We start from the raw sequence: 26,129 nt of genomic DNA on the forward strand, positions 1-26,129 counted from the left end.
TCCACTCTGAATCTGCACTCTGAAGCTCCACTCTGAAGCTCCACTCTGCACTCTGAAGCTCCACTCTGAAGCTCCACTCTGAAGCTCCACTCTGCACTCTGAAGCTCCACTCTGAATCTGCACTCTGAAGCTCCCCTCTGAAGCTCCACTCTGCACTCTGAAGCTCCACTCTGAAGCTCATCTCTGAAGCTCCACTCTGCACTCTGAAGCTCCACTCTGAAGCTCCACTCTGCACTCTGAAGCTCCACTCTGATGCTCCACTCTGCACTCTGAAGCTCATCTCTGAAGCTCCACTCTGCACTCTGAAGCTCCACTCTGAAGCTCCACTCTGCACTCTGAAGCTCATCTCTGAAGCTCCACTCTGCACTCTGAAGCTCCACTCTGAATCTGCACTCTGAAGCTCCACTCTGAAGCTCCGCTCTGCACTCTGAAGCTCCACTCTGAAGCTCCACTCTGAAGCTCCACTCTGAAGCTCCACTCTGCACTCTGAAGCTCCACTCTGAATCTGCACTCTGAAGCTCCACTCTGAAGCTCCACTCTGCACTCTGAAGCTCCACTCTGAAGCTCCACTCTGAAGCTCATCTCTGAAGCACCACTCTGCACTCTGAAGCTCCACTCTGAATCTGCACTCTGAAGCTCCACTCTGAAGCTCCACTCTGCACTCTGAAGCTCCACTCTGAAGCTCCACTCTGAAGCTCCACTCTGAAGCTCCACTCTGCACTCTGAAGCTCCACTCTGAAGCTCCACTCTGAAGCTCCACTCTGCACTCTGAAGCTCCACTCTGAAGCTCCACTCTGAAGCTCCACTCTGAAGCTCCACTCTGCACTCTGAAGCTCCACTCTGAATATGCACTCTGAAGCTCCACTCTGAAGCTCCACTCTGAAGCTCCACTTTGAAGCTCCACTCTGCACTCTGAAGCTCCACTCTGAAGCTCCACTCTGCACTCTGAAGCTCCACTCTGAAGCTCCACTCTGAACTCTGAAGCTCCACTCTGAAGCTCCACTCTGCACTCTGAAGCTCCACTCTGAAGCTCCACTCTGAAGCTCCACTCTGAAGCTCCACTCTGCACTCTGAAGCTCCACTCTGAAGCTCCACTCTGCACTCTGAAGCTCATCTCTGAAGCTCCACTCTGCACTCTGAAGCTCCACTCTGAAGCTCCACTCTGCACTCTGAAGCTCATCTCCGAAGCTCCACTCTGCACTCTGAAGCTCCACTCTGAAGCTCCACTCTGCACTCGGAAGCTCCTCTCTGAAGCTCCACTCTGCACTCTGAAGCTCCACTCTGAAGCTCCACTCTGAAGCTCCACTCTGCACTCTGAAGCTCCACTCTGAAGCTCCACTCTGAAGCTCCACTCTGCACTCTGAAGCTCCACTCTGAAGCTCCACTCTGAAGCTCCACTCTGCACTCTGAAGCTCCACTCTGAAGCTCCACTCTGAAGCTCCACTCTGAAGCTCCACTCTGCACTCTGAAGCTCCACTCTGAAGCTCCACTCTGAAGCTCCACTCTGAAGCTCCACTCTGCACTCTGAAGCTCCACTCTGAAGCTCCACTCTGAAGCTCCACTCTGAAGCTCCACTCTGAAGCTCCACTCTGAAGCTCCACTCTGCACTCTGAAGCTCCACTCTGCACTCTGAAGCTCCACTCTGAAGCTCCACTCTGAAGCTCCACTCTGAAGCTCCACTCTGAAGCTCTACTCTGCACTCTGAAGCTCCACTCTGAAGCTCCACTCTGAAGCTCTACTCTGCACTCTGAAGCTCCACTCTGAAGCTCCACTCTGAAGCTCCACTCTGAAGCTCCACTCTGAAGCTCCGCTCTGAAGCTCCGCTCTGAAGCTACGCTCTGAAGCTCCGCTCTGAAGCTCCACTCTGAAGCTCCACTCTGAAGCTCCGCTCTGAAGCTCCGCTCTGAAGCTCCACTCTGAAGCTCCACTCTGAAGCTCCACTCTGAAGCTCCACTCTGAAGCTCCACTCTGCACTCTGAAGCTCCACTCTGAAGCTCCACTCTGAAGCTCCACTCTGAAGCTCCACTCTGAAGCTCCACTCTGCACTCTGAAGCTCCACTCTGAAGCTCCACTCTGCACTCTGAAGCTCCACTCTGAAGCTCCACTCTGAACTCTGAAGCTCCACTCTGAAGCTCCACTCTGCACTCTGAAGCTCCACTCTGATGCTCCACTCTGCACTCTGAAGCTCATCTCTGAAGCTCCACTCTGCACTCTGAAGCTCCACTCTGAAGCTCCACTCTGCACTCTGAAGCTCATCTCTGAAGCTCCACTCTGCACTCTGAAGCTCCACTCTAAATCTGCACTCTGAAGCTCCACTCTGAAGCTCCACTCTGAAGCTCCACTCTGAAGCTCCACTCTGAAGCTCCACTCTGCACTCTGAAGCTCCACTCTGCACTCTGAAGCTCCACTCTGAATCTGCACTCTGAAGCTCCACTCTGAAGCTCCACTCTGAAGCTCCACTCTGAAGCTCCACTCTGAAGCTCCACTCTGCACTCTGAAGCTCCACTCTGAAGCTCCACTCTGCACTCTGAAGCTCCACTCTGAAGCTCCACTCTGAACTCTGAAGCTCCACTCTGAAGCTCCACTCTGCACTCTGAAGCTCCACTCTGGAGCTCCACTCTGAAGCTCCACTCTGAAGCTCCACTCTGCACTCTGAAGCTCCACTCTGAAGCTCCACTCTGAAGCTCCACTCTGCACTCTGAAGCTCCACTCTGAAGCTCCACTCTGAAGCTCCACTCTGAAGCTCCACTCTGCACTCTGAAGCTCCACTCTGAATCTGCACTCTGAAGCTCCACTCTGAAGCTGCACTCTGAAGCTCCACTCTGAAGCTCCACTCTGAAGCTCCACTCTGAAGCTCCACTCTGAAGCTCCACTCTGAAGCTACACTCTGAAGCTACACTCTGAAGCTCCACTCTGAAGCTCCACTCTGCACTCTGAAGCTCCACTCTGAAGCTCCACTCTGAACTCTGAAGCTCCACTCGGAAGCTCCACTCTGCACTCTGAAGCTCCACTCTGAAGCTCCACACTGAAGCTCCACTCTGAAGCTCCACTCTGCACTCTGAAGCTCCACTCTGAAGCTCCACTCTGCACTCTGAAGCTCATCTCTGAAGCTCCACTCTGCACTCTGAAGCTCCACTCTGAAGCTCCACTCTGCACTCGGAAGCTCCTCTCTGAAGCTCCACTCTGCACTCTGAAGCTCCACTCTGAAGCTCCACTCTGAAGCTCCACTCTGCACTCTGAAGCTCCACTCTGAAGCTCCACTCTGAAGCTCCACTCTGCACTCTGAAGCTCCACTCTGAAGCTCCACTCTGAAGCTCCACTCTGCACTCTGAAGCTCCACTCTGAAGCTCCACTCTGAAGCTCCACTCTGCACTCTGAAGCTCCACTCTGAAGCTCCACTCTGAAGCTCCACTCTGAAGCTCCACTCTGAAGCTCCACTCTGCACTCTGAAGCTCCACTCTGAAGCTCCACTCTGAAGCTCCACTCTGAAGCTCCACTCTGAAGCTCCACTCTGCACTCTGAAGCTCCACTCTGAAGCTCCACTCTGAAGCTCCACTCTGAAGCTCCAATCTGAAGCTCCACTCTGCACTCTGAAGCTCCACTCTGCACTCTGAAGCTCCACTCTGAAGCTCCACTCTGAAGCTCCACTCTGAAGCTCCACTCTGAAGCTCCACTCTGAAGCTCTACTCTGCACTCTGAAGCTCCACTCTGAAGCTCCACTCTGAAGCTCCGCTCTGAAGCTCCGCTCTGAAGCTCCGCTCTGAAGCTCCGCTCTGAAGCTCCGCTCTGAAGCTCCACTCTGAAGCTCCACTCTGAAGCTCCGCCCTGAAGCTCCACTCTGCACTCTGAAGCTCCACTCTGAAGCTCCACTCTGCACTCTGAAGCTCCACTCGGAAGCTCCACTCGGAAGCTCCACTCGGAAGCTCCACTCTGCACTCTGAAGCTCCACTCTGAAGCTCCACTCTGCACTCTGAAGCTCCACTCTGAACTCTGAAGCTCCACTCTGAAGCTCCACTCTGAAGCTCCACTCTGAAGCTCCACTCTGAAGCTCCGCCCTGAAGCTCCACTCAGCACTCTGAAGCTCCACTCTGAAGCTCCACTCTGCACTCTGAAGCTCCACTCTGAAGCTCCACTCTGCACTCTGAAGCTCCACTCTGAAGCTCCACTCTGCACTCTGAAGCTCCACTCTGAACTCTGAAGCTCCACTCTGAAGCTCCACTCTGAAGCTCCACTCTGAAGCTCCACTCTGAAGCTCCACTCTGCACTCTGAAGCTCCACTCTGAAGCTCCACTCTGAAGCTCTACTCTGAAGCTCTACTCTGCACTCTGAAGCTCCACTCTGAAGCTCCACTCTGAAGCTCTACTCTGCACTCTGAAGCTCCACTCTGAAGCTCCACTCTGAAGCTCCACTCTGAAGCTCCACCTCATATCTCTTTCATGAACCACCATACATGTCCTGCCCATTTATTTCACTCATGCATGGGTTTTTTTAATCCCTGCTTTCTCCCTTTGTCAGCGTTTTACCGTCATTTTCTTTATCAGTCTTCACCCCGTTTCTCTCTCTTATTTTGGATGGAGGCTGGTGTTAAAACAATAATAAGTGCGGGTTTTCAAATACGAGCGCTGGTGGACCCCTGCAACCAGCTCAGCTGCTCAAAGTAAGCACGGTATAATCTTCATGCCTCCTACTTTCCCTGCAGCCAACCATCTCCTCGGATGATGGGCTGCCGGCGATACCTCCCTGCAGCTTGGTTTGACCTTCATGCCCTTTCCCGGCGGGTGCCCTCAATCCCGGACCAGATTCGGGGGCGTTCCCGGCGTCGCGTGACGTCGGCAAAAGCCAAAGAATCTCGGGAACGCCCCCGTGTCTGGTCCGGCATTGACGGACAGGCCCCTCGTCCAATGGCTAGGCTCCATTTATGGAGCCAGCCAATGAATGACGAGGGCCGACCCAAACCCACACACAGTACTCATTAGGTTTTTGCCTGCGCAAAAAAGATGCGCAGAGCGCATCTTTTTCGCGAGGCAAAACCTAAAAACTACCCCATCCAAGATGCCCTCCGCGCCCCTTGCCCTACATCCATTAGCCTGCACCTCTTACCAGTGTGATTTTCAGGGGGTATTTCTAGGTGTGCATAGTTATTACCCATTCACGGGACTAAAATTTGCACTGGCTGAATTTAGGTCTGAAAGATCAGCCAGAATCAGAAATTTGGGGCAATCAGCATCTGAACACCAAGCTCCTGCCAACTCGCATAATGGCCCTTAGGCTTAGGTACATTAGATTTATCCCAGTATACATTCAATTACTCGCAACATTTTTCTAATTACAGTTCCTGGATGAACCTTTAAAAATGCATCCTGCCATTTATACACATATATTGAATCATGGCACCTGAGATCGAGTTGAAACATCTGTGTAATAAATTAATTTTGTATCACAGATTAATACATATTAATGCATATTGGATGAGGATTAATTAAAACAATTAAAACAAATAGCAATATATGCATGGAATGTTTTAGCAAATCATAATTTAGTCACACAGACCTGTTAGCCTCTGCAATGCATCAAAGCCATGTTTCAGTGCTATGATGTCAAGGAAGGACGTCGTGCCATCTTCAAACCTAGTGAAACAAATATGGTAAAAGTCATCTTCCATGCAACATGGAAATATTAACAAAGCATAAATATGTCACTCTGATGACATCATAACACTGACTGTCTAGCTCACAAACTTCCAACACGTTTACCAGAACCACTGTTACACTTCAGCTCTTCCTTTACAGCTTTGCCCAAAGAAGAATCGTTTTACTACAAACAACTCACTGTCTTTCTTTGCACACATCAATCTCGCGGGTTTGCATCTGGACCACATCCTTGCATGTCACTTGGCAAGCTTAAGCCTTGACATCTGACCAGATGTACTTTTGTATCCATTCATTGCACCAGGACAAGTGCTTGTCGGAAGTGTTGTGTGCTTCAGCCAGGACCAACTTATTCACTTGCACCATAATCCACATTTAAGAAGTTCTTGTTACTGCACTGAGGGAAGGTTGAAGTGGTCTACTGTACTGGAGTGGAAGAGAGTGTGGTCCCTGCTGATTCGATCGCAAAGCAGCTTCCTGGATGTCCTGCTCACTGAATGGCTGACATGGTGAAGAAGCATAAAAGATCTGACTCACGAGGATCCCGAAATTTATATTTCTACTTAGGTAACTAAGGTACACAATTTTATTAATGCCTTACATTTCCCATTGGCATGTAAAGTAAGCACGTTTAATTGTGAAAATCATCACAGAAAACTGTTCGCTATTTGCATGGATAGCTGACATGGGCCTTACTGAGGATATATTCAACTGTAAATCCCTTACTTAGTATCACAATTCCTCACAGAAACAAAATAGGCAAAGCCCTTTGATACAACAGGTCCTAAGCTACTCGTCCATAGTGGTAGGAAATTAACAAATGTTGGTTTTATTTAAGTTTCAATGTTCTTTTCTCATGTAAACGAATGATCCAAGGCATGTTGGCCGATCAAAACAGCTTTTGGATTTTCTATTGACATTTGTCCTTCAGGCCACTTATGCCAAGTACAGTTACATGGAAGGGAGGCGTTCCCAAACCCGTTTTAAGTTCATTTCAAAACATTTCTGAATTCCACTGAAGTCTACTACTTTTAAGAAAATCATAAAAGTTGCATGAGGTGGCCGTGCTCACTCTTCTGCTGCTGAAATGTGTTCAGGGTTATATTCAATGGAAACTTACTCCTTCACATTTACTTGCAATCAACTCTTTGTTACTTCTGTAACCACACATAAGTTACTTAGTGGTCAATGGGTATGTTTATGTGCAACTTAGACGTTTCAGGTTTTGTGAATTGTATATAAACTATACATGAATAAATGTGGCATTTTTTCAGGCATCGTCACACTTACACTTTGAAAAAAGCTTCGCAATTTGGTCTGAGTTTTTATCATGGTGAATGGCATAATAGGACCATCAATTAAAAACCCTGCTGTATGAGGATCAAAAACTCGGTGGTGTTATGCGTCTTTTTTAATTGCAGTTTTTATATAAGGCAAACTCGACCTGAAGATATTGGAGCGCCAGTTATATTACACACGGACACATTAATTATTTTGTAGGCAGGGGGAGATTAAGTGATTTGCCCAGAATCACAGGATGTTGAGCCTTAGCTGAAACTCAAACCCTGTTGCCCAGTGCCTAGGTCGGCAGCTCTGGTTGTGAGGCCACATCCTTCCTTGGGCCCTGCTAAGGGCTCTTCGCCAGTATGTTTTCGTTTTTTAACCCCTTAGCTGCGGCGGCTATTTCGCCGCAGCGCTAGGGGGAGGGGGGCCTTGCGGCGCTCCCGTTCTCGTGACAGAACCGCTTTGTGACGAGCCTTGGGTCGGCTGTGCTTGTAATGAAGTGGTTCCGTCACGGGCACGCCTACTCAATAGAACGCGAGCGGGCCGTGACGGAACCGCTCCGTTACCAGCAAAGCCCACCCGAGGCTCGTGACGGAGCGGTTCCGTCACGAGCATGGAACGGGTTAATAAAAATGTATATATGATACATACTTACAACGGCTTTCATTGAGCCCACTTCATCTACTTGCCTGCTGCAGCATAATTCACATTTCGCTACCACCCTCCACAGCATGGGGTACAAGGTCGGCCCACTGGCTCACCTGACTGTGAATGATGACACTCTGTTTTTCCACAATGTGCACATCCACACAATTAGCCGTCTTCAGTGTCAGAGGCTACTAGTGCAGTGTGTGCTTTTACATAACATATGAACACGTATTAGATAGATAGATAGATAGATAGATAGATAGATAGATAGATAGATAGATAGATAGATAGATAGATAGATAGATAGATAGATAGATAGATAGATAGATACTTTGGCACAATCTTTTTCATGCCATGCTTTGTCAAAACCATAAGGCAATGCCAAAGCCACAAAACCAAAAGGACAGCAGCTAACCACAGACCTATTTGCTTTTCCAGTGCTTACTTGGTAATTCTCAGGCCCCACTTCACTGCAGAGTTTAAAAATGCACTGCTGGTGCGGAGGTATCACCGCTTTATTTCTTACTTTTTATTTATGAGATCATCCACATCACAGAAAAGGAGAAGGCTATGGAGCACCTCAAAGCAAGGTGCTCCACGGTGTACAACATGTCCTCAGATATTTTTACCTCAGTTGGATTTGTCTATGTACCTGACCGAGAGAGATCTTCGTCCGAAATGATGGACTGGATCAGCACAATGCTCTACTTACAATAAGTGTGGTTCAACAGCACAGCAAATTGCACGTGCACCATATTAGAATCTAAATGAGGTACTCATTGCTGAACGATTCCGGCACACCACTACAGAAGGGTAGGTCACTGGACCCAAGAGAGGCGAGCAAATTTACTCAGCCTCCTACCGAGAAGGTGCAGATGGAGCCTGATTTTCTTTAAAGAGGGGTTGGGATAGGTACCCACAGTGAGAGTCCCAATCAGCACAAGGACGCTGAAACTCCTTAAGAATAAGGTATTACAGGTTCACAGGTTCTTTCTCTCCTGGAACCTGTTGTGTGTTCTCTGTTTTTCATTCACATTCCGGTCCTGACGAAGCACCAAAGGATCCTTTAGGGACCACCTGAGAGCGCGAAACATGTTGACTTTGTTCTATGTATGATTTATTCACTAAGTCACTTATCCTGAGAGCAGCTGTGAGTCACACATCCGTCCTCTGTATTTGCTTTCAAGAGGAGTTCCAGGATCCACACCCTATTAATTTACAATTCGGACCCCTGAAAAATCACAGGTTCTGGGTACTGTTCAGTAATTTTAAAGCACCCATTCACCTTCTTCCCCAGGCCCACACACCCACAAGCACAACTGCAGTGTCTCCTTAAAAGATCTCCACTAAAGAGCCCTCTTGCGGGGCCCGTGAGGGACTGCAGCGCCGCCCACATGAGGAGCAACGCCCGATGATGAAGCCTCCCCGACCATCTAAGATCAGCCGAAAAGATCTCAAGACCTTTCTTTTTAAACAGGATTTTTCTCTGTAAACTGTCTCCATTCTCTCGAAGTTGAGCCTGTCATCTTTCTCCTCTGGTACCTTTCCTCCATAGCGCCAAGAAACCGCTAGGTGAATGTTGCGCTCTACAAATATTTTAAAATTCAAATTCAAATTCAAATGACACTCACAATGGTGTGTGAGGGCACTGTATCCAAAAGGAGGAATTCCCCCATCACAATTTGAGATCCAACCTATCCTGAGTCTGACCACCTAGCTCTTTTTCATTTTACGAACCATAATTTGGTTTCTACTTCTCTGAGATCTGAGGAACTGTTACCCCCCCCCCCCACCCCCCTCCCCCCCACAGTGTATACACTCATTGCAGAACCCCAGAGGATATAGCGGAATAAACATTTCAAATAATCTGACTGCTTCCTTTTGAAACTATGTGGGCTGTAGCAATGTGACTATTAACTTCTACGTCCCTTCAGGTGCATTATTTTTAGGTCGACAATACCTGGTGTAAACACTGGTCTAAGTGTAATCCCGCCTGCTGCTTGGGATTTGTTTACTCCTACGCTAGTCTTCTTTTCTGGCTCCTTATTCGTTACTGGTCTCTATACATCATTTCCGGTTTTGCCAAGCAGCACCGACCAACTACAGCTCACTTACGCTGTAGCTGGTTAATTCTTCCCTTAGGGACTACTTGTTTTATTTCCTGTTTGTTGTACGAGCGGTCAGTCAGCACCTCGAACATTCGCTCCAAAACCTGAAAGAAGGCAAGTCTAAGGGATCATGCCATGAAAGTAGCCCTTGCCTTTATTTTTTGGATGATTGCAGCCAGGGGCGGACTAGGTTCATGCAGCCCGGACAGGACGTGTCTGCAGCTCAATTAAAAAAAAATACTCACACATCACGCACTCTTGCATGCCGTGAATGTGAGATGTGCCTGCGAGCTGCTAGCGTTTGTTAACATGGGAGATAGGGGTGCCGCAGCTGAAGTCCGCTGTAAGACATGTCCTACTTTAGTTATGCTAATAATAAGAAATGCGATCACTTGCTGCGATGTGGCCCTAAACCAGGACGGAGCTGTATCTCTGCTATTAACACAGCCGCCAGAATGGGCATCACACAGCGAATCCCTTGCACTGTTATCAATATTGCTTTTGCCAATGCCGCCGTACGCTGTGTGACTTGATTGTGGTGTTTTGCTGTATTTTCGTTATTTGTGCCTCACTGGAAGAGAGGGATGGCAAGCAAGGCCAGTGGGTGTGGGGTTGGGAGCGATTGCACCTCTGAAACCATGCTGGTGACCAAGCTTCAGTGCATGTTGCGTGGTTCCACTTTGCACCTGCTGATCATATTTTATAGAGCTGTTAAGGCACTAAAAACCTAAAATTAGGTACTATCTGGTAGTAAATATTTTAAATTGCTGCATCAAGAAATACATAGGTGTTGTCGCCGAAATAAGGATTGGTACATCCAGTTCATGTGAGTACCAATATTTTAGCTTTGAAAATATTTACTCTCCATGCTAAATTTGCAAGCTTGTTCAAAGGAATTCTGAAAACATATTTCAGTATTTTGGTTATTTAATTATATACATTTTAATATTTTACGAAATATTTAGAGTGCTCATCGTGTACATTTACATTAATACCGTACGTTTGTGCATTTATTGAATTGTTGCTATTTGTTCTCGGTTGCCTACCATTGTCACAATTCACATTAAGTATATGGATAAGACAATGTTGCTGTGGGTTAAGATGTGTTTAAAAGAATCTTCTTTGTTAAATATGACAGGAAGCCTGAAACAGTGCATACACTGATCCAAGAGGAAAACGTATTTAGTTCGTATAACACAATAATGTTTTGGCAGCTCACTAATCCTCACCTACTCCGGACTACATGCCAAAAAGTCAGGAATATACTCTAGTTAAGTTCTGCCGATCATAATTGAAGCAGCGTAAAATAACATTTAGCGAAGTGTAGCTGGGGATTGAAGTTAGTTTTTTTTTCATATCTTAAATAAATAATGTCCCCAGAAGAGTTTTGACGTAAATAATTAATTTACTCTCTTAATTTCTATGCAGGTAAGTACTTAATCAATAATAACTCAATCGGAAAGAAAGAAAACAGAGTCCGTGGTGTTAGAGTTCTTAGGGGTTTTATTCCTCAAAAAGGAATGGTCTAGACCAGGATATCATGTTCTGACCACCACAGGGGTGTCAGAAGGGATAGAGCGCTACATTTTATTACATTACATAGCTTATATACTTAATTCATGTCATAGGAAACAGTTATAATGGGCGTAACAGCTGAGAGAAGACAAGATAACAGTATACACGTGTTACAAGTATGTGATCAGAAGGCGTGAACTAGAGGTGTGTGCTAGAAACGTCACAGGTAGGTGTCACAAAGGGGTGGCACTAACAGAAATGTTGCAATGTCAGCAGAAATCGGAAGCTTGGATGCGCGCGCAGCTGCATGACGTGTGATTGACGTGAAGCTGGAGGGTGCAGGGGGCTTGACATTTGCACCGACGGAAAGAGACAGAAGTCTGGCATGTCAGATCAACTTGTGCTTCTATCATATCTGATATCTGGTGTTTAGGAACTAAGCTATCTGGGCGGAAAGGTCTCGAGGGCAGAAGCTATTCTATACTGACTGTGAGTGCGTGCATAAGCGCCTGAGTGTCTGTATGAGAAGCGTGGGGGCATGGGCCTTCCATGGGAGCATGGCAACAAGGGCTATGAATGACTTGATTTAGTTGCATAGAGACAGGTCGGCCCCTTGGCTCTGCAGCTGAGGGGAATGTTTACTGAAGCTAGCAGGCAGGAATGTATTTTCGGGGAGCGGAACAGATAACTCGAAGGTTATAGTCAATCTTGGCAGACAGCAGGCTGAGCTGAGCACGAGGGGCCGCGCTGAAAGTAAGTCAGAGTTCACGGGTACAGAGGCAGCCTGGGCAGAGGCCCTTGGAGTCAGAAGCCAGAAAAGAGGCTCGGTGGCAGAAATTCAGGGCCTACTCAGCTAGAGCTGAAGAACGTAGAAGTACACTACAAAAAGACGTTGGCATAGCATACTTAGGAACGGGCTATCCAACCCATTCAGGGTGGGTCTGAAAGAGGACATGTTGACGTTGGACGCAAATGTATTTGCGTCTTCATAGCTGGTACAGGAGGGAAGTTACATGCACTTTAACTCGTACATGGAGACGGTGGGGTACGCGCTAGGGAACACAACTTGACCATAAAATTTACATTTCCTCATTCCCTCCTTGTTCCCTACGGACCCTTCATGATATATCAATCATCATAAATTGATCAGTTTGTTCTTGCAGCATCATTTGCTCATCTTTCTTTCTTTGACGGTTTGAGAGGAAACTGGAATGTTCAATGCACGATGTGGCACACAGTCCACATATCGCCGGCCCACAATGTAGGCACAGGCAGCAGCTGAATACTATGACAAGGCCAAAACCTAGGAAGGATAGGATCTTCCATCCCCAAGCAGTTAACGTTGTCCAGAACCAACCGGACCAAGTCCAGGTGCCTGGATTCTGATGTATCTGATTTGCAATTTTATGCAGACGGGTAATAGCTTGATAGACAGATGGCGCGTTTTGTGGGATGAAAACGCAGCAACTTGACCCGATGACCTTACAGGCTCCACCTCTATCTGCCAAGATGACGTCAATAACAAGACGATTTTGAAGGACAACAACCCGCATAGCAGATTGCTCCTCTGTTAAGTTACCTAAAGCGGAGGCAGTTTCATGTACTACAGCTTCAAGTGTTCTAGTTAATCTACGTATTAATTTACTGTTTTGGACAGGTCCTAAAAAGAAAAAGAATCCCTTATTAAAATCGGTGTACTGTTCCCATGCCGTTTCTGTGTAGTCGACAAGTGGGATATCTCTTCTGGGTCTATTCTTTACTAGATTTGTATTTCTATGGTAATCAGGGGGAGCTAGAAAAACAGGTGGCAGAAGGAATGCAATATAACAGGTACCATCCCAATCTGGAGGCAGACGTATGCATGCGGTATGACCACAAACAAAATAGGAGTGACTGATAGCTTTGAAGGACGATTTACCATGATCACTGAATTCGACCACAGTAGTGCATTTACTATGACCTAAGTGTACTGAACCTTTCTTTCGGACACATAATTCACCAGTGACTGGTAATACTAGCATATGGGGCAGGACTGGTGCAGCCTCGGATTCGACAGTAAGGATCATAAGGCTAATTGTGTAGTTACCTAATCCATATACTTCATTTTCTAGATCAGTTCCTATTCGAGTGGGGAGTCCCTCCTTATCAGGGTAACAGACGTCGAGCAGGACTAAGTTCAAGTTTCCCCAAACCCAGCCCCCATCGAAAACAGCAATATCAGGATCTAAGGAATTAATTATTTTAAACCATGCACCACAGGAGCCATTGTGAGTGAACGGGTACGGAAAAAGGGGCAGAGCTCCCTTGTAATTCTGGTAGGGAGGGAGTCGGCCACATATCCAGCAGTCTGTAGCATTGTTAGTCTGATGGGAATGGTGTAACATACTAATGAATGTATTGTTGCGCAGCGCAAGTCTGTAAGAGAGTTCGTGTGGCGGTAACTCACTAAAAGAATGTTCAGCAGAAACATTGTAAACAGATTGTTCACGCCTGAAAATAGGCCAGTAGATAGGTAGCAGAATGCTAGCAACAATAACTAAGATACTCAGAATAAACATTATTAATAGTGTCACTATACAGTGACTACGGAGTGATTTACAATATGCACTTTTCTTAACTTGTCTCTCTCTCTCTCTATCTCGATCTAGGGGATACATGTCAGAAACTATTTAACCGATTCACCTAGGGGAGGACTTAAACAATTAAACTGTCTGACTTGCTAGATCGGAGTTTCGACCTGTACTCCTCTTGGGGAGTTTTTTCTCGTTCGGTAACTGTAAAGTCTTTTAGCTCAACACAGTCTTTGGTGGGGGTGGACGAGTCTCGGTCTGGTTTCAGTTCATGAAATTTTTTCACATGACTCGTATGGACCCACCCCTTTCTCCCTTCGATCTTCACGGCGGTCCTCGTGGTGAGAAGGACGGTCTTCGGGGATTTCCAGCGGGGCTCCAGTGGACTCTTCCTGTCGAAATTTCGCACCAATACTAGGTCCCCAGGATGGACCTCGTGCGGCTTTACATCAGTGTTGTCAGGGAAGGCTGCGGCAACCTGTGAACGACATGATTGGAGTGCAGACATCAAGGAGGCAAGGTAATCTGTTAACATGTTACAATCAACATCAGTGATCTTTTTCGGAATGGGCGTCCCCCACATATTCGGTGGTCTGCCAAAAACCACTTCGTACGGGGATAGCCCTGATCTCGAGTGGGCGACCATCCTCATGTAGAATAGTGCCACTGGCAGGGCGACTATCCAGTCGACCCCTTTCTCCTGACATATTTTTGCAAGGCGTATCTTTAGTGTCTGGTTATGCCTCTCTACAAGGCCTGCGGCTTCAGGATGTCGGACACAATGAAACTTCCACTGATATCCTAGCAGTAAAGAAACTTGTTTCATTAGCTCGGACGAGAAGGGTTGTCCGTTATCTGAGTACACGACACGAGGCAAACCGTATCGTGGGAAGAATTCACGAACCAACTGCTTGGCAGTGGTCGGAGCAGTATAGTCTGAGACTGGGTATGCTTCGGTCCAGCGGGACAGAGCACAAACAACTACAAGGACATACTTGAATCCTCGACAACGGTTCATCTGGATATAATCCATTTGGAGGACTTCAAAAGGGTGATCGGGGGGATGAAATCCACCTTGCTCTACAGGGACGCTTTTACCTGGATTGAACTGACAACAGATCATGCAAGTACGCACTTTCTGTTTTGCGGCCGCTCGTAAGTGTTTATTATTCCAAAGATTTTGTAAACTGTCTAACATCGCTTTCTCTCCTAGATGTGCTGGGCTATGTGCTGTATTAATCATGACTTAAACCATAGAGTCAGGGAGAAACCATGTAGATTTTCCCTTCGTCATCCAACCTTGATCTGTCTGGATCCCTCCTAGTTCAATCCATCTCTTTATTTCTTCTGGGGTAGCATGTGCCTGAATATCAATTACATCTAGAGCGGGATCCTTGACTGCCATACACTTTGTCGGTACTATTGTCTTTGTCACATCAGTTGTCTGGGTGTGAGTCAGTGCTGTATGTTTTGCTGTCTGGTCTGCCAGGTCGTTACCCTGGGAAACAGAATCTGTGACCTTAGTATGTGCTTTACACTTCATGACTGATATTCCTGAAGGCAAATGTATTGCTTCTAACAGTGCTTGAATGAGGGGACCGTGTTGTATCTTGGCACCGTGGGAGGTCAAAAAACCTCTTTCTTGCCATAACATGCCGAAGTCGTGTACGACTCCAAACGCATAACGGGAATCAGTGTATATGTTGACATTTCTGTTCTTGGCTAGTATACAAGCTCGGGTCAGAGCGATGAGCTCTGCTGCTTGAGCGGACAGTGTGTCAATACGATGTGTTTCTTTAACTTCAGTTTCAGTGGTCACTGCATACGCGGCCACTAATTCTCCTGTATTTGTTCTCAGGCATGAACCGTCCACATAAAGTGTCAGGTCTGGGTTTGTCAGTGGAACATCTGTTAAATCTCGTCTAGGCTTTGTTACTGCATTAATGATTTCTATACAATCATGCGGGGCTGGATCTGTCATAATTGTAGGTAACAGTGTTGCGGGGTTCAGAATACTGCAGCGCCTGATTTCTATGTGTGGCTGGAATAACGTTAATTCATAACCTTTCAGTCGTGCTATAGTCAAGTGCTGAGTCTGGGTTCTGTTTAACAGAACCTCTACAGAGTGTGGAACTTGTACTGTTAATTGATGGCCTAAAACAATTGAATCGCTCTGTCTGATGGCTAGTGCTGTTGCTGCTACTGACTTCAAGCACGCAGGGAGTGCCTGGGCTACTGAATCCAATGTACTTGAGAAATAAGCGCAAGGCTTATGTGAACCTGCTTGATCTTGAGTGAGGACAGACAATGCTGTACCATCACGTTCTGTAACAAAAAGTGTAAACGGTTTGCTGTAACATGGTGTCGCTAAAACTGGTGCTTGGCATAAGGCTTTCTTTAATTCTTCAAAAGCTTGTGTGTGTTCCTGAGTCCAAGGGAGGGCAGTCGAAGTCGCTGCCTCCTGTGTCGTTAACTGGATGAGTGGTTTAGCTAGAAATGCATATTGAGGAATCCATTGTCTGCAGTATGAGGTGAGGCCTATGAAGGCCCGCACTTCCTTTTGTGTCTGGGGTTGTGGCATATTTACAATTAACTGAATGCGATCGGGAGTGAGCTGTCTCCCCACTTTGGACAGCAAGTGACCCAAGTACACAACTTGCTGAACACAGAATTGTAGCTTCGAAGGAGACACCTTGTGTCCCTTGTCGGCCAGAAAATGTAAAACTGTCAGTGATGCTTGTTCACATTCGGGCTCACTTCGTGCGGTGATCAGTAGATCATCGACGTATTGCAGTAAAGCGGTGTTAACTGGCATTTGAATACAATCTAGTTGTCTTTTCAGTGCTTGACTGTAGATGCTGGGGCTTTCTGTGAATCCTTGAGGTGCGCGTGAAAATTTGAAGCTGCGTCCATTTAAACTGAATCCGAAGAGATATTGGCTCTCTGGATCAATAGGCACGCTGAAGAAGGCGTTCTTGAGGTCAATTACAGTAAAGAACGTCGCTTCTGAATCAATAGCAGTCAATAGGGATGAGATGTCGGGAACCACAGGGTACTGTGGTATAATGCATTTATTCAGTTCTCGAAGATCAATCACCAGCCGATATACTGGCGGTGCATTGGGATCGGTACGTTTAAGAATCGGAATGATCGGTGAATTACAGACATTGGAGTCGGTCTCTACGACCACTCCTTGGGCAATGAGCTCTTCAATGATTTTCAGTAAAGCCACTACAGCATCGGGTGGTAACTTGTATTGTCTGATTCTCGGTAAAACAACACCTGCCTTGAGTGTAACGCGGTATGGGGTGATATGCATGCAACCTACATCAGTTGGGCCTTTTGCCCACAAGTAATCTGGCACATTTTTCAATCTGACATCGAATTCTCGCAAAACATAATGACCCTTGAAATCCCGTAGAAAGAGTCTAACTCCCTCCGGGGAACAGCAGATTATAGCTCCTAGAGCCTTCAATGTTTTAATTCCTAACAGATTTTCCGGACATGATTTTGTAAGTAACAAGTCTGTAACACGTGATAATGGACCCACAGCCAGGGGGACTGGTTCTGATACCTCATTTACAATAGGCTGACCTGAAAAACCAAGGGAAACATTCTGTGAGCCTGAGAGGGGTGCCCCTGGGACTTCATCATGGCTGATCGTAGTGCGACTTGCCCCTGTGTCAATTAAAAACTTTCTGTCTTTTCCCAATACGTGACTGTGTACATAAGGACCTTCTTGATCTACAGGAATTTCAATAAGAGGCAAGCCACCTTCCCTCTCTAGGCTGTTTCATGTATATCGGGGGTAATCTGGGTATGCGGACTGGGCATACTGGTACATCTGTTGCGAAACTTGCTGAGACGCGGCAATGGGCTGTGGCTGTGGTACCGCTACTGTCTGTGCTGGAGGTGAAGAAGCATGCATAGGCTGTGTATTCTGTGTATTCTGTGAAGACTGGTGCTGGTTATGGTCTTGTCTGGGCGGATGCGGTCTTTCTTTAGTTTTACCTGTTGCTATATTATGTTTCAGGACTGGGCATTCATGTACGTAATGACCTGGCTGCTTACAGTAATTGCATGTCCCTTTAACGGGAGCTGTAGTGTGACTTGTCTGGGTCCCACCCTTTCTCTGACCGTCGGCTGGGACCGTCTGAGCTACTAACATTTTCATCTTCGTGTCTTTCATGCGTTTCTGTTCCTGATCCTGCTCTTCTCTAATTCTGTTCTGATGATATTGGAGCATCTGTAACATCTGGGATGGTGTATTTGCCTGCCAAGTACTTTCAACTTTGTACACTCGGTTTTTAACTAATGGTAGGGAATTCTCGACTAGTTTTGATACAAAAAGGTGCGGATATGACTCGCTACTTGGTTTGAGGCCACTATTGATAATGAAACATTTCTCGAATCTTGAATAGAAGTCACTAGTATCTTCATCATGTTTCTGTTTACAGGACGAGATCGCGTCCCAATCTTCCTTTCTAGTTGTCAATAATCTTGGCAGGACCTGTACTATCAAACCGGGTAATGCTTTAGTCTTATCCCCAAGGCCTACCCCTGGGACCCGTTTATTTTCTTCCTCTTCTATTTCTGCCCAAGCAATCTTTGTGTCTCCCACCTCCCATTCCTTTTCCTTTAGTTTCTCGTAGATGCCCGTGGGCAACAGTACTTTTAACATTTTCATGATATCATCATATGTGTAATCCCCCATCAGTAACATGTCTTTAAGCTCTCTGTGAAAACCTGCGGGATCTTTATCATGACACGGTACTAGTTTCTTCATTTCTAACAGTTCTAACTTGGTCAGAGGCGTGTGTACATATACACGTTTCAAAAGGTGATCCGTACCCATAACAGGGTGTACTTCTCGTAAGGGGTTCTGACTTTCAATGCCACCCCCGCATTGCATGTGATACGTTTTTCTTTCTGGAGGCGGGGCGGGAACATATTCGGAGCTTATGAAAGTGTCATATCTACGGCGTTGTTCTAGAATTATTTGAATTAATTTGGTACTTAAGCCTCTCCATCTATCCATGAGTAGTGCTTCTAGTGTTTCGTGTAGGGGACCTGGATCAGAATGATGGTTTCTGTATTTGATGAGGAGGTGCTGAATCATGTATACACCTGCTAATTTCTGCTCGTCTGGGGAAAGGTTCAGAAATGTCTGCGCTACCGTGTCATCATTATATATGTCTGGATTTTCGGCCCATGATACGGCTGATCGGGCTAGTTCTTGTTCATCCATAGAATTGAGCACGTGGTACCCTACTCGATCTCGAAGCCTTTTATCAGTTTCCTGGAACTGATGTTCAGCAGAATTCGGGTTTGTCAAGGCAGAGAAAAAAACTCTCTTGCTTTCTGGACGGATGCCTTTCCTAAGGTAATTTCCCTTACCTACATATGCTATAGTATCTGCAGCTCTTTCTGGTTCTTCAAGTTCTTCTTCCTCCTCGGAGGAAGCTTTTTCTTTCTCTTTTTGGTGTACTGCTAGTACTGCTTTCCTAATTTTCCTGTACATAGTGGCTATGCAAGTCCCCTTATCATGTTTTCCTTCAGCTATATTTTGACCCCACTTGTTCAATGCATCTAATTCACTCTGATCTGTTCCAGGCCTATCTCGTTCTCTTATTAGACAGTTTATGAAAAATCGTAGTATCTGTGCTTGAATGTCAACTTTCTGTTTCTCCATGGCCTCCTTAATACTGTCAGGGTCTTTCCCTGTCTGAACAAACTCATATATTCTATCCAGACGATCCTTCATTCCTACATAACATAGCAAGATATCAGTAGCAGATCTTAATAGTGATGCCAATATCATTAGATCGTCTTTTCCGGGTACTGGATCGTATCTGCAAGCTGAAAGGTTTTCTTTAAATGCGTCAAAGCGGGGTGACCTGAACGTGAGAGGACTCTGCATATCCCTGAGATTTAATCTGTGTGTCAATGGCGGGGTCCGAGGACCCGCGGTTGCACCTCCTGAAGCGGAGGCTTGTGCAGTATCTCCCTGTGGAGTCGGTATCTGACCTTGAATTTGTCGTTTAGTTAGATCAGGTAAACGTGGTTTCGGTAGGTCTATTTTGGGTGCGGGAAGTGGCGGGGCTGGCGGAACGGGGGAGGTCTGTCGCGGTACTGGCGGAACATGATCTGGGGGCGGGGTGCCCCCGTCCCCGTCAGGAGACAAGGTGCGAACAGGCAGATTGGTGTAAGCCGGTGCTACATCCTCTAGATAAGAATTTAGGAATATATCTTTAGTAGTCTTATGCATTACTTTAGTTGGGATCAATGGTGGTGGTAAGTTTTTCGGTATTTCTGATAGGGCCTCAGGTGTACCCTCGGCCGCAAGATACATACCGTTTACAAGATTATGTCGTGCGCGGTCTATCTGTTCAGTTTTTACTCGGATCCCCTCGGTAACTAGTTCGTTTTCTTGGGCTTTCTCTGATTCTTTAAGTCTGTCTTCTCTACGGAGTGCTCTTTCAGCACGTTTATGTGATTCCTTACGCCAAAATTCTATGGCGTCTTTCTGAGATTGTCTGGCTTTCTTTTTCCATAGTGCTTCCTCTACCTTCATGATGCACTCGGCATCCCATGTTCCGTTAACGGGCCATCTGTGTCTTTCGTCTAGGTGTTTAGTATAGTCAGTCCATAAGTCTAGATACAATATGGCATCTATGCCGTGCTTATGGTACATAAAGTTACCTGGAGTGTCCCTAGGGGGGATAGGAATTTCTTCCTCTAGTATCCCTTTCCTAGTTCCTATCTGCTTTAACTTGTTGAAAAACGGCATTTTGCTTACTTAGTACTGAATGCTCAATCCTTAGTTTACTTAATACTGGGTACAGCTAATTGTACAAGAAACACAATAATTCACATTAAAAACGGTCACATTCACATTCATACCACGACATTAATCACATGAAAAGACATTTGAGACATAGATGACTACCCCCTATACTGGATGTACTGCTAAACAGTACAGATACACTGGTGTAACAGTGCAGAAATTCAGAAATTCAGAATACTAGGTATACTGCTAAACAGTACAGATACACTGCCAAAAAACAGTGCAGACCGGACTTGTGTACCCAAACCCGTCTAGATACGTCCCAGCAATGGTACTCACCGGGAAGCACGGAAACAGAAGGCCTCGGAAAACTCGACTGGACTCGATTCGACACTTCGGAAAAACTTCGGAAAACTTCGGAAAAATTTCGGAAACCTGGTGGGCCTCTTGACACCTCGGACCTTGCTTCTTTCGGCTAGGCTCTGGTCGGGATCCTCGGCACTCCTCACCGCCTCGTCTGGGCACTGATCGCAGTCTTCGTCACCTCCGTGGGTCAGAGGGAGATGCAGGAAATCCTGCCGGTACGCGTAGTTTCCATCTAACTGATGGCAGGGGACATAGCTTGCAACGCACCAACCGGCGCGTGAGGTGGGGGAGGGGTCCCTATTCGGGCGCCAAAATGACGTAAATAATTAATTTACTCTCTTAATTTCTATGCAGGTAAGTACTTAATCAATAATAACTCAATCGGAAAGAAAGAAAACAGAGTCCGTGGTGTTAGAGTTCTTAGAGGTTTTATTCCTCAAAAAGGAATGGTCTAGACCAGGATATCATGTTCTGACCACCACAGGGGTGTCAGAAGGGATAGAGCGCTACATTTTATTACATTACATAGCTTATATACTTAATTCATGTCATAGGAAACAGTTATAATGGGCGTAACAGCTGAGAGAAGACAAGATAACAGTATACACGTGTTACAAGTACGTGATCAGAAGTCGTGAACTAGAGGTGTGTGCTAGAAACGTCACAGGTAGGTGTCACAAAGGGGTGGCACTAACAGAAATGTTGCAATGTCAGCAGAAATCGGAAGCTTGGATGCGCGCGCAGCTGCATGACGTGTGATTGACGTGAAGCTGGAGGGTGCAGGGGGCTTGACATTTGCACCGACGGAAAGAGACAGAAGTCTGGCATGTCAGATCAACTTGTGCTTCTATCATATCTGATATCTGGTGTTTAGGAACTAAGCTATCTGGGCGGAAAGGTCTCGAGGGCAGAAGCTATTCTATACTGACTGTGAGTGCGTGCATAAGCGCCTGAGTGTCTGTATGAGAAGCGTGGGGGCATGGGCCTTCCATGGGAGCATGGCAACAAGGGCTATGAATTACTTGAATTAGTTGCATAGAGACAGGTCGGCCCCTTGGCTCTGCAGCTGAGGGGAATGTTTACTGAAGCTAGCAGGCAGGAATGTATTTTCGGGGAGCGGAACAGATAACTCGAAGGTTATAGTCAATCTTGGCAGACAGCAGGCTGAGCTGAGCGCGAGGGGCCGCGCTGAAAGTAAGTCAGAGTTCACGGGTACAGAGGCAGCCTGGGCAGAGGCCCTTGGAGTCAGAAGCCAGAAAAGAGGCTCGGTGGCAGAAATTCAGGGCCTACTCAGCTAGAGCTGAAGAACGTAGAAGTACACTACAAAAAGACGTTGGCATAGCATACTTAGGAACGGGCTATCCAACCCATTCAGGGTGGGTCTGAAAGAGGACATGTTGACGTTGGACGCAAATGTATTTGCGTCTTCATAGCTGGTACAGGAGGGAAGTTACATGCACTTTAACTCGTACATGGAGACGGTGGGGTACGCGCTAGGGAACACAACTTGACCATAAAATTTACATTTCCTCAGTTTAAACGTTTGTTGTTTGATGTGCACTTTCTACGTATGATCAGATTATCAACCTATAATGCTTTTGAAAGCACGGATGGGCACATGCATCAACCTATTTAGGAAGTGCAAACGGTGCGAATCGGTAAATTCGGCCGTTTGCACTTCCTAAATACGTTTTTGGGATGCATCAAACTATTTTTCAGAATTCGCATTTATTTGCATTTCTAAATAATGCGAATGCATTTAAGGAATCGCATTTGTGCGATTCCTTAAATGCAATGCATCAATTTTTTTAAAAATGCGAATTTTGAAATTGGAAGTGCAAATTAACACGAGGTTGACCCTCATGGTAATTTGCGAAAATGTTTAAAAATGCAAAAAAAATCATTTTTTACACTGTCATGTTACAGACACACATGTCCTTAGGACATGTGTGTGTGAAACATGCACTTTCAAATGCATTTCAGGGGTGCAGGGGGGGGTCCTTTGGACCCCCCCCTGCACCCTTAGAATGCATCAACAAATTGTGAATTTGGAAATGCCTTCCCATTGACTCCTATGGGCCTTTTGGCCCATAGGAATCAATGGAAATTGTGAAAATGCACTTAGGAATTCGCTACTTATTTGGAATTCGGTAAAAATTGCGATTTTTACCGAATCCCAAATGAAAAGCCAAAAAATGATGCATACCATTTTGCAATTCCTAATTTGCGATTCAGTATTTTTCGCAAATTAGGAAATGCAAAATGTATGAATGATGCATGTGCCCAGGAGTCTTTAACTACCAAATCGTCGCATAGTTTGACTCTCAAAGCCTTGCAATTTTGGCTTGGCTGTGTACTCGCCATATGCTCCAGTGCAGATTAATAAAATAACACTCTTATATGCCAGCTATTTTTTGGTGCCTATATTTAACTATTGAAAATGTATATGGCTGAAAACATGCAGCTTTTTAAATATGCACTGAGCTTATACTTTATCTTCATAAACATATGTGCTTGCAATTTCACACCTGTTAATAAATCCAAATATGCATGAATTTGTAATTGTAAGTGACTGAACAATGGACATTTTATTCTGTTGAAAAAAATTAGCTGCTCTTTACGTAGTTCGGCAGGGAGTGGAAGAATAAAAATTGAGTCAATAAGAAACATGCATTTGCAGTGCAATAGGTCTTGCAATCACGTGAGTTGAAGCTATTAGTATTGTAAATGACAATGCCTTTTATTTATGTTTTAAAACCCAAAACATAAATAAAAGGCATTGTCATTTACAATGCCAATAGCTCAAACTCACGTGAATGCAAGACCTATTGCACTGCAAATGCTTGTTTCTAATACTCTACTATGAACTAGTTTTAGCTTTAACATGTGTCTGGCCGGTCAGTGGCAAAAGATGTAAACAGGATACTGTCACATCTGCAGTAGACACAATACAATTTAAAGAAGCTGACGTCTTGCTTCATTAATCTTCCAGTATTTCTGTAACCCACAGTAGTGTAGTATTTCTATAAAACACTACATTTATGCTGCAGCTGTATTTCATGAAGATTGTGATAGAGCCCTATATTGGGGAAAACATGCATGTGCAAGAGGAGGTTGGCTTCGTTTATCGCCAGTATTACATACAGCTGTTCGTGGTTGGGCTCCTTTTAAGGACGAGCCTGGGGAGCGCATGTGCTGCTCTGCGAGGAATGCTCTATTAGAGTATCGACTTGAAGCCCTGCCCACTCTCTGCCCATATTTTTTATTGGCTAGTGTCATTGTCCTTCATAAATGATGGCTTCTGATTTGTTAATAGCCTTGTTAGTCCCTCCTTAGTATTGCCTTGTCTTCATTTGTAACCTCCCATGACGACTGGCCCTTTTACTTCTGTTGTTACATGATATATCTATAAGCACTATTTTCGTGAAGGAGTTTCTCCTACTAAAGGCACAACATGCTTTCCTGCAACATTCAGCACACCATGCGTGCTCTAACTTTCCGAGCAGCCTGTGATAATGGCGGCGCTTCTTTGGATAGGTCTCACATTTACAAGAGTTTAAGCTATTTGCATTGTAAATTACAATGCCTTTTATATATGTGTTAATTATCAAAACAGATAAACGGTATTCTCATTTACAATGCCAATAGCTTAAACTCTCGCAAATTCGAGACCTATTACATTGCAAATGCTTGTTTCATTAAAGGAACCATTCATATCACCAGTCCAGAACAGACATACCAAACCTTCTTTTCTACCCATGGTTACTATCATAAGGACAGAACACAAACACCTTAAGATTAAGAAAGATGTCTTTGCACACACTTAGTAGCCAGACAGACTACAGTCAACCGATGGGGCCACATTGGAATGAATATGTGGCATGATTGGCAGTCAGTCACACACTTCCGGATGTGGGATCATCCTTCCTGGCACCAGTGGATCCCCTCGACCATACCCTAAGTGCCACACTCCTGCGTCTCAGTGATGCATTGATGTATGGAGACTTTCCAACCTGGACAGCTACAGGTTGCTAAGAAACGAGCTTCCCATGAATAATCATCTGTCAGAGTGGATTGTAACATGGAGATGAGCAGTGAATGTAATCGCCTCCTGTGCTCATATACTGGCAGACGTGGGACCTGCGTGTGTCATGGGCTGTATTTCTAAGTAGAGAATTCTTTATTGGCTCTGGAGGCGTGAACAGAATGCACAACTCCGTTGTGAATCCATATTATCTGATTAGCTGTCCCCATAACTTCCTGAACACTCATGTGGAATTCACTAAGAGGGTGCATAACTCAAGGCTTCTCCTCCACTCAGGGCTCTAAACATTTTGGGATTTTAATACTGTTAATGTGGATGAGGCAGCATTTCCAAGGTGAAGCTGCAGCGAAGACCTAGTCTGTTCAGCTTTCAGGTGCTTCTGTGCTTTTGCAGTTTCTGTGATAGCAGGTCACTATGGATAAGCATTTTTGAGCCAGGTCTTGTCCCACAAGCATGAACATGTCTCCGTTATACGGAGGTTCACATGAGCAGCACTAGACACGAGTCCAGAAAGAATTCTTTAAATTAAAAACCAAACACATTTTATTGATTTTTAAAAATTTTCATATGAACATAAGCACGAACTCAGCATTGTTAAGGTCATAGATACAATTCTGGTGTAACTTCACTTAATACATTTTACGGTTAAAGGCAATTACTAGGGTAATCATACATTGTATTGAGTGTTTGTATCACAGTGTACCTTTACCATCTCTTCACAACCCTTGTTTTTAGCTCTCATATCTGTCTGCAGGGTCCTGCCATGTTCAGTCAAGTAATGCAAACCCACTGTACGACACCCGCATGCGATTTCAAAAGTTTTAAGCCACTCTGCTACTCATATACCATACTTTTTTTTAATTAAATCTTTTTAATAACACATACAACAAAAATAAAAATAAAAGAGGCACTGGGGGACATCCAAGCATACAATATCTGGTAATACATCGTCCAATTGCAGAATAATAAACAGGCCATGATAATAGGGATTAGGGCACCTCCGACACAACAGCGTCCTCACTTGCGACTGGGGGAGCACAAATATAAACCTCTATACCCGTTCCAGGCACCCCAAATTTTCCCCCATTTCCAGGCTTCCCCCTGGCAACATACACTGAGCGTTCTCTAAACATGCACCAGTCTAAGTCCTCCATCCAT

At 45.6% G+C, this 26,129-nt stretch overlaps 1 protein-coding gene across 1 annotated transcript in view; it reads right to left on the reverse strand.

The window, feature by feature from the left end:
• The window catches only part of LOC147723041 (molybdenum cofactor sulfurase-like), a 1,924,377-nt gene that overhangs the window by 891,374 nt on the left and 1,006,874 nt on the right, over positions 1 to 26,129 (reverse strand). Inside the window, exon 5 of the mRNA XM_086965414.1 lies at positions 5,551 to 5,627. Coding sequence (XP_086821540.1) covers positions 5,551 to 5,627 — 77 coding nt within the window. The remainder of the gene's footprint in view (positions 1 to 5,550; positions 5,628 to 26,129) is intronic.

Source organism: Lissotriton vulgaris, chromosome 4_1 (genome assembly GCF_964263255.1).
Source record: "Lissotriton vulgaris chromosome 4_1, aLisVul1.2, whole genome shotgun sequence".
Lineage (NCBI taxonomy): Eukaryota > Metazoa > Chordata > Amphibia > Caudata > Salamandridae > Lissotriton > Lissotriton vulgaris.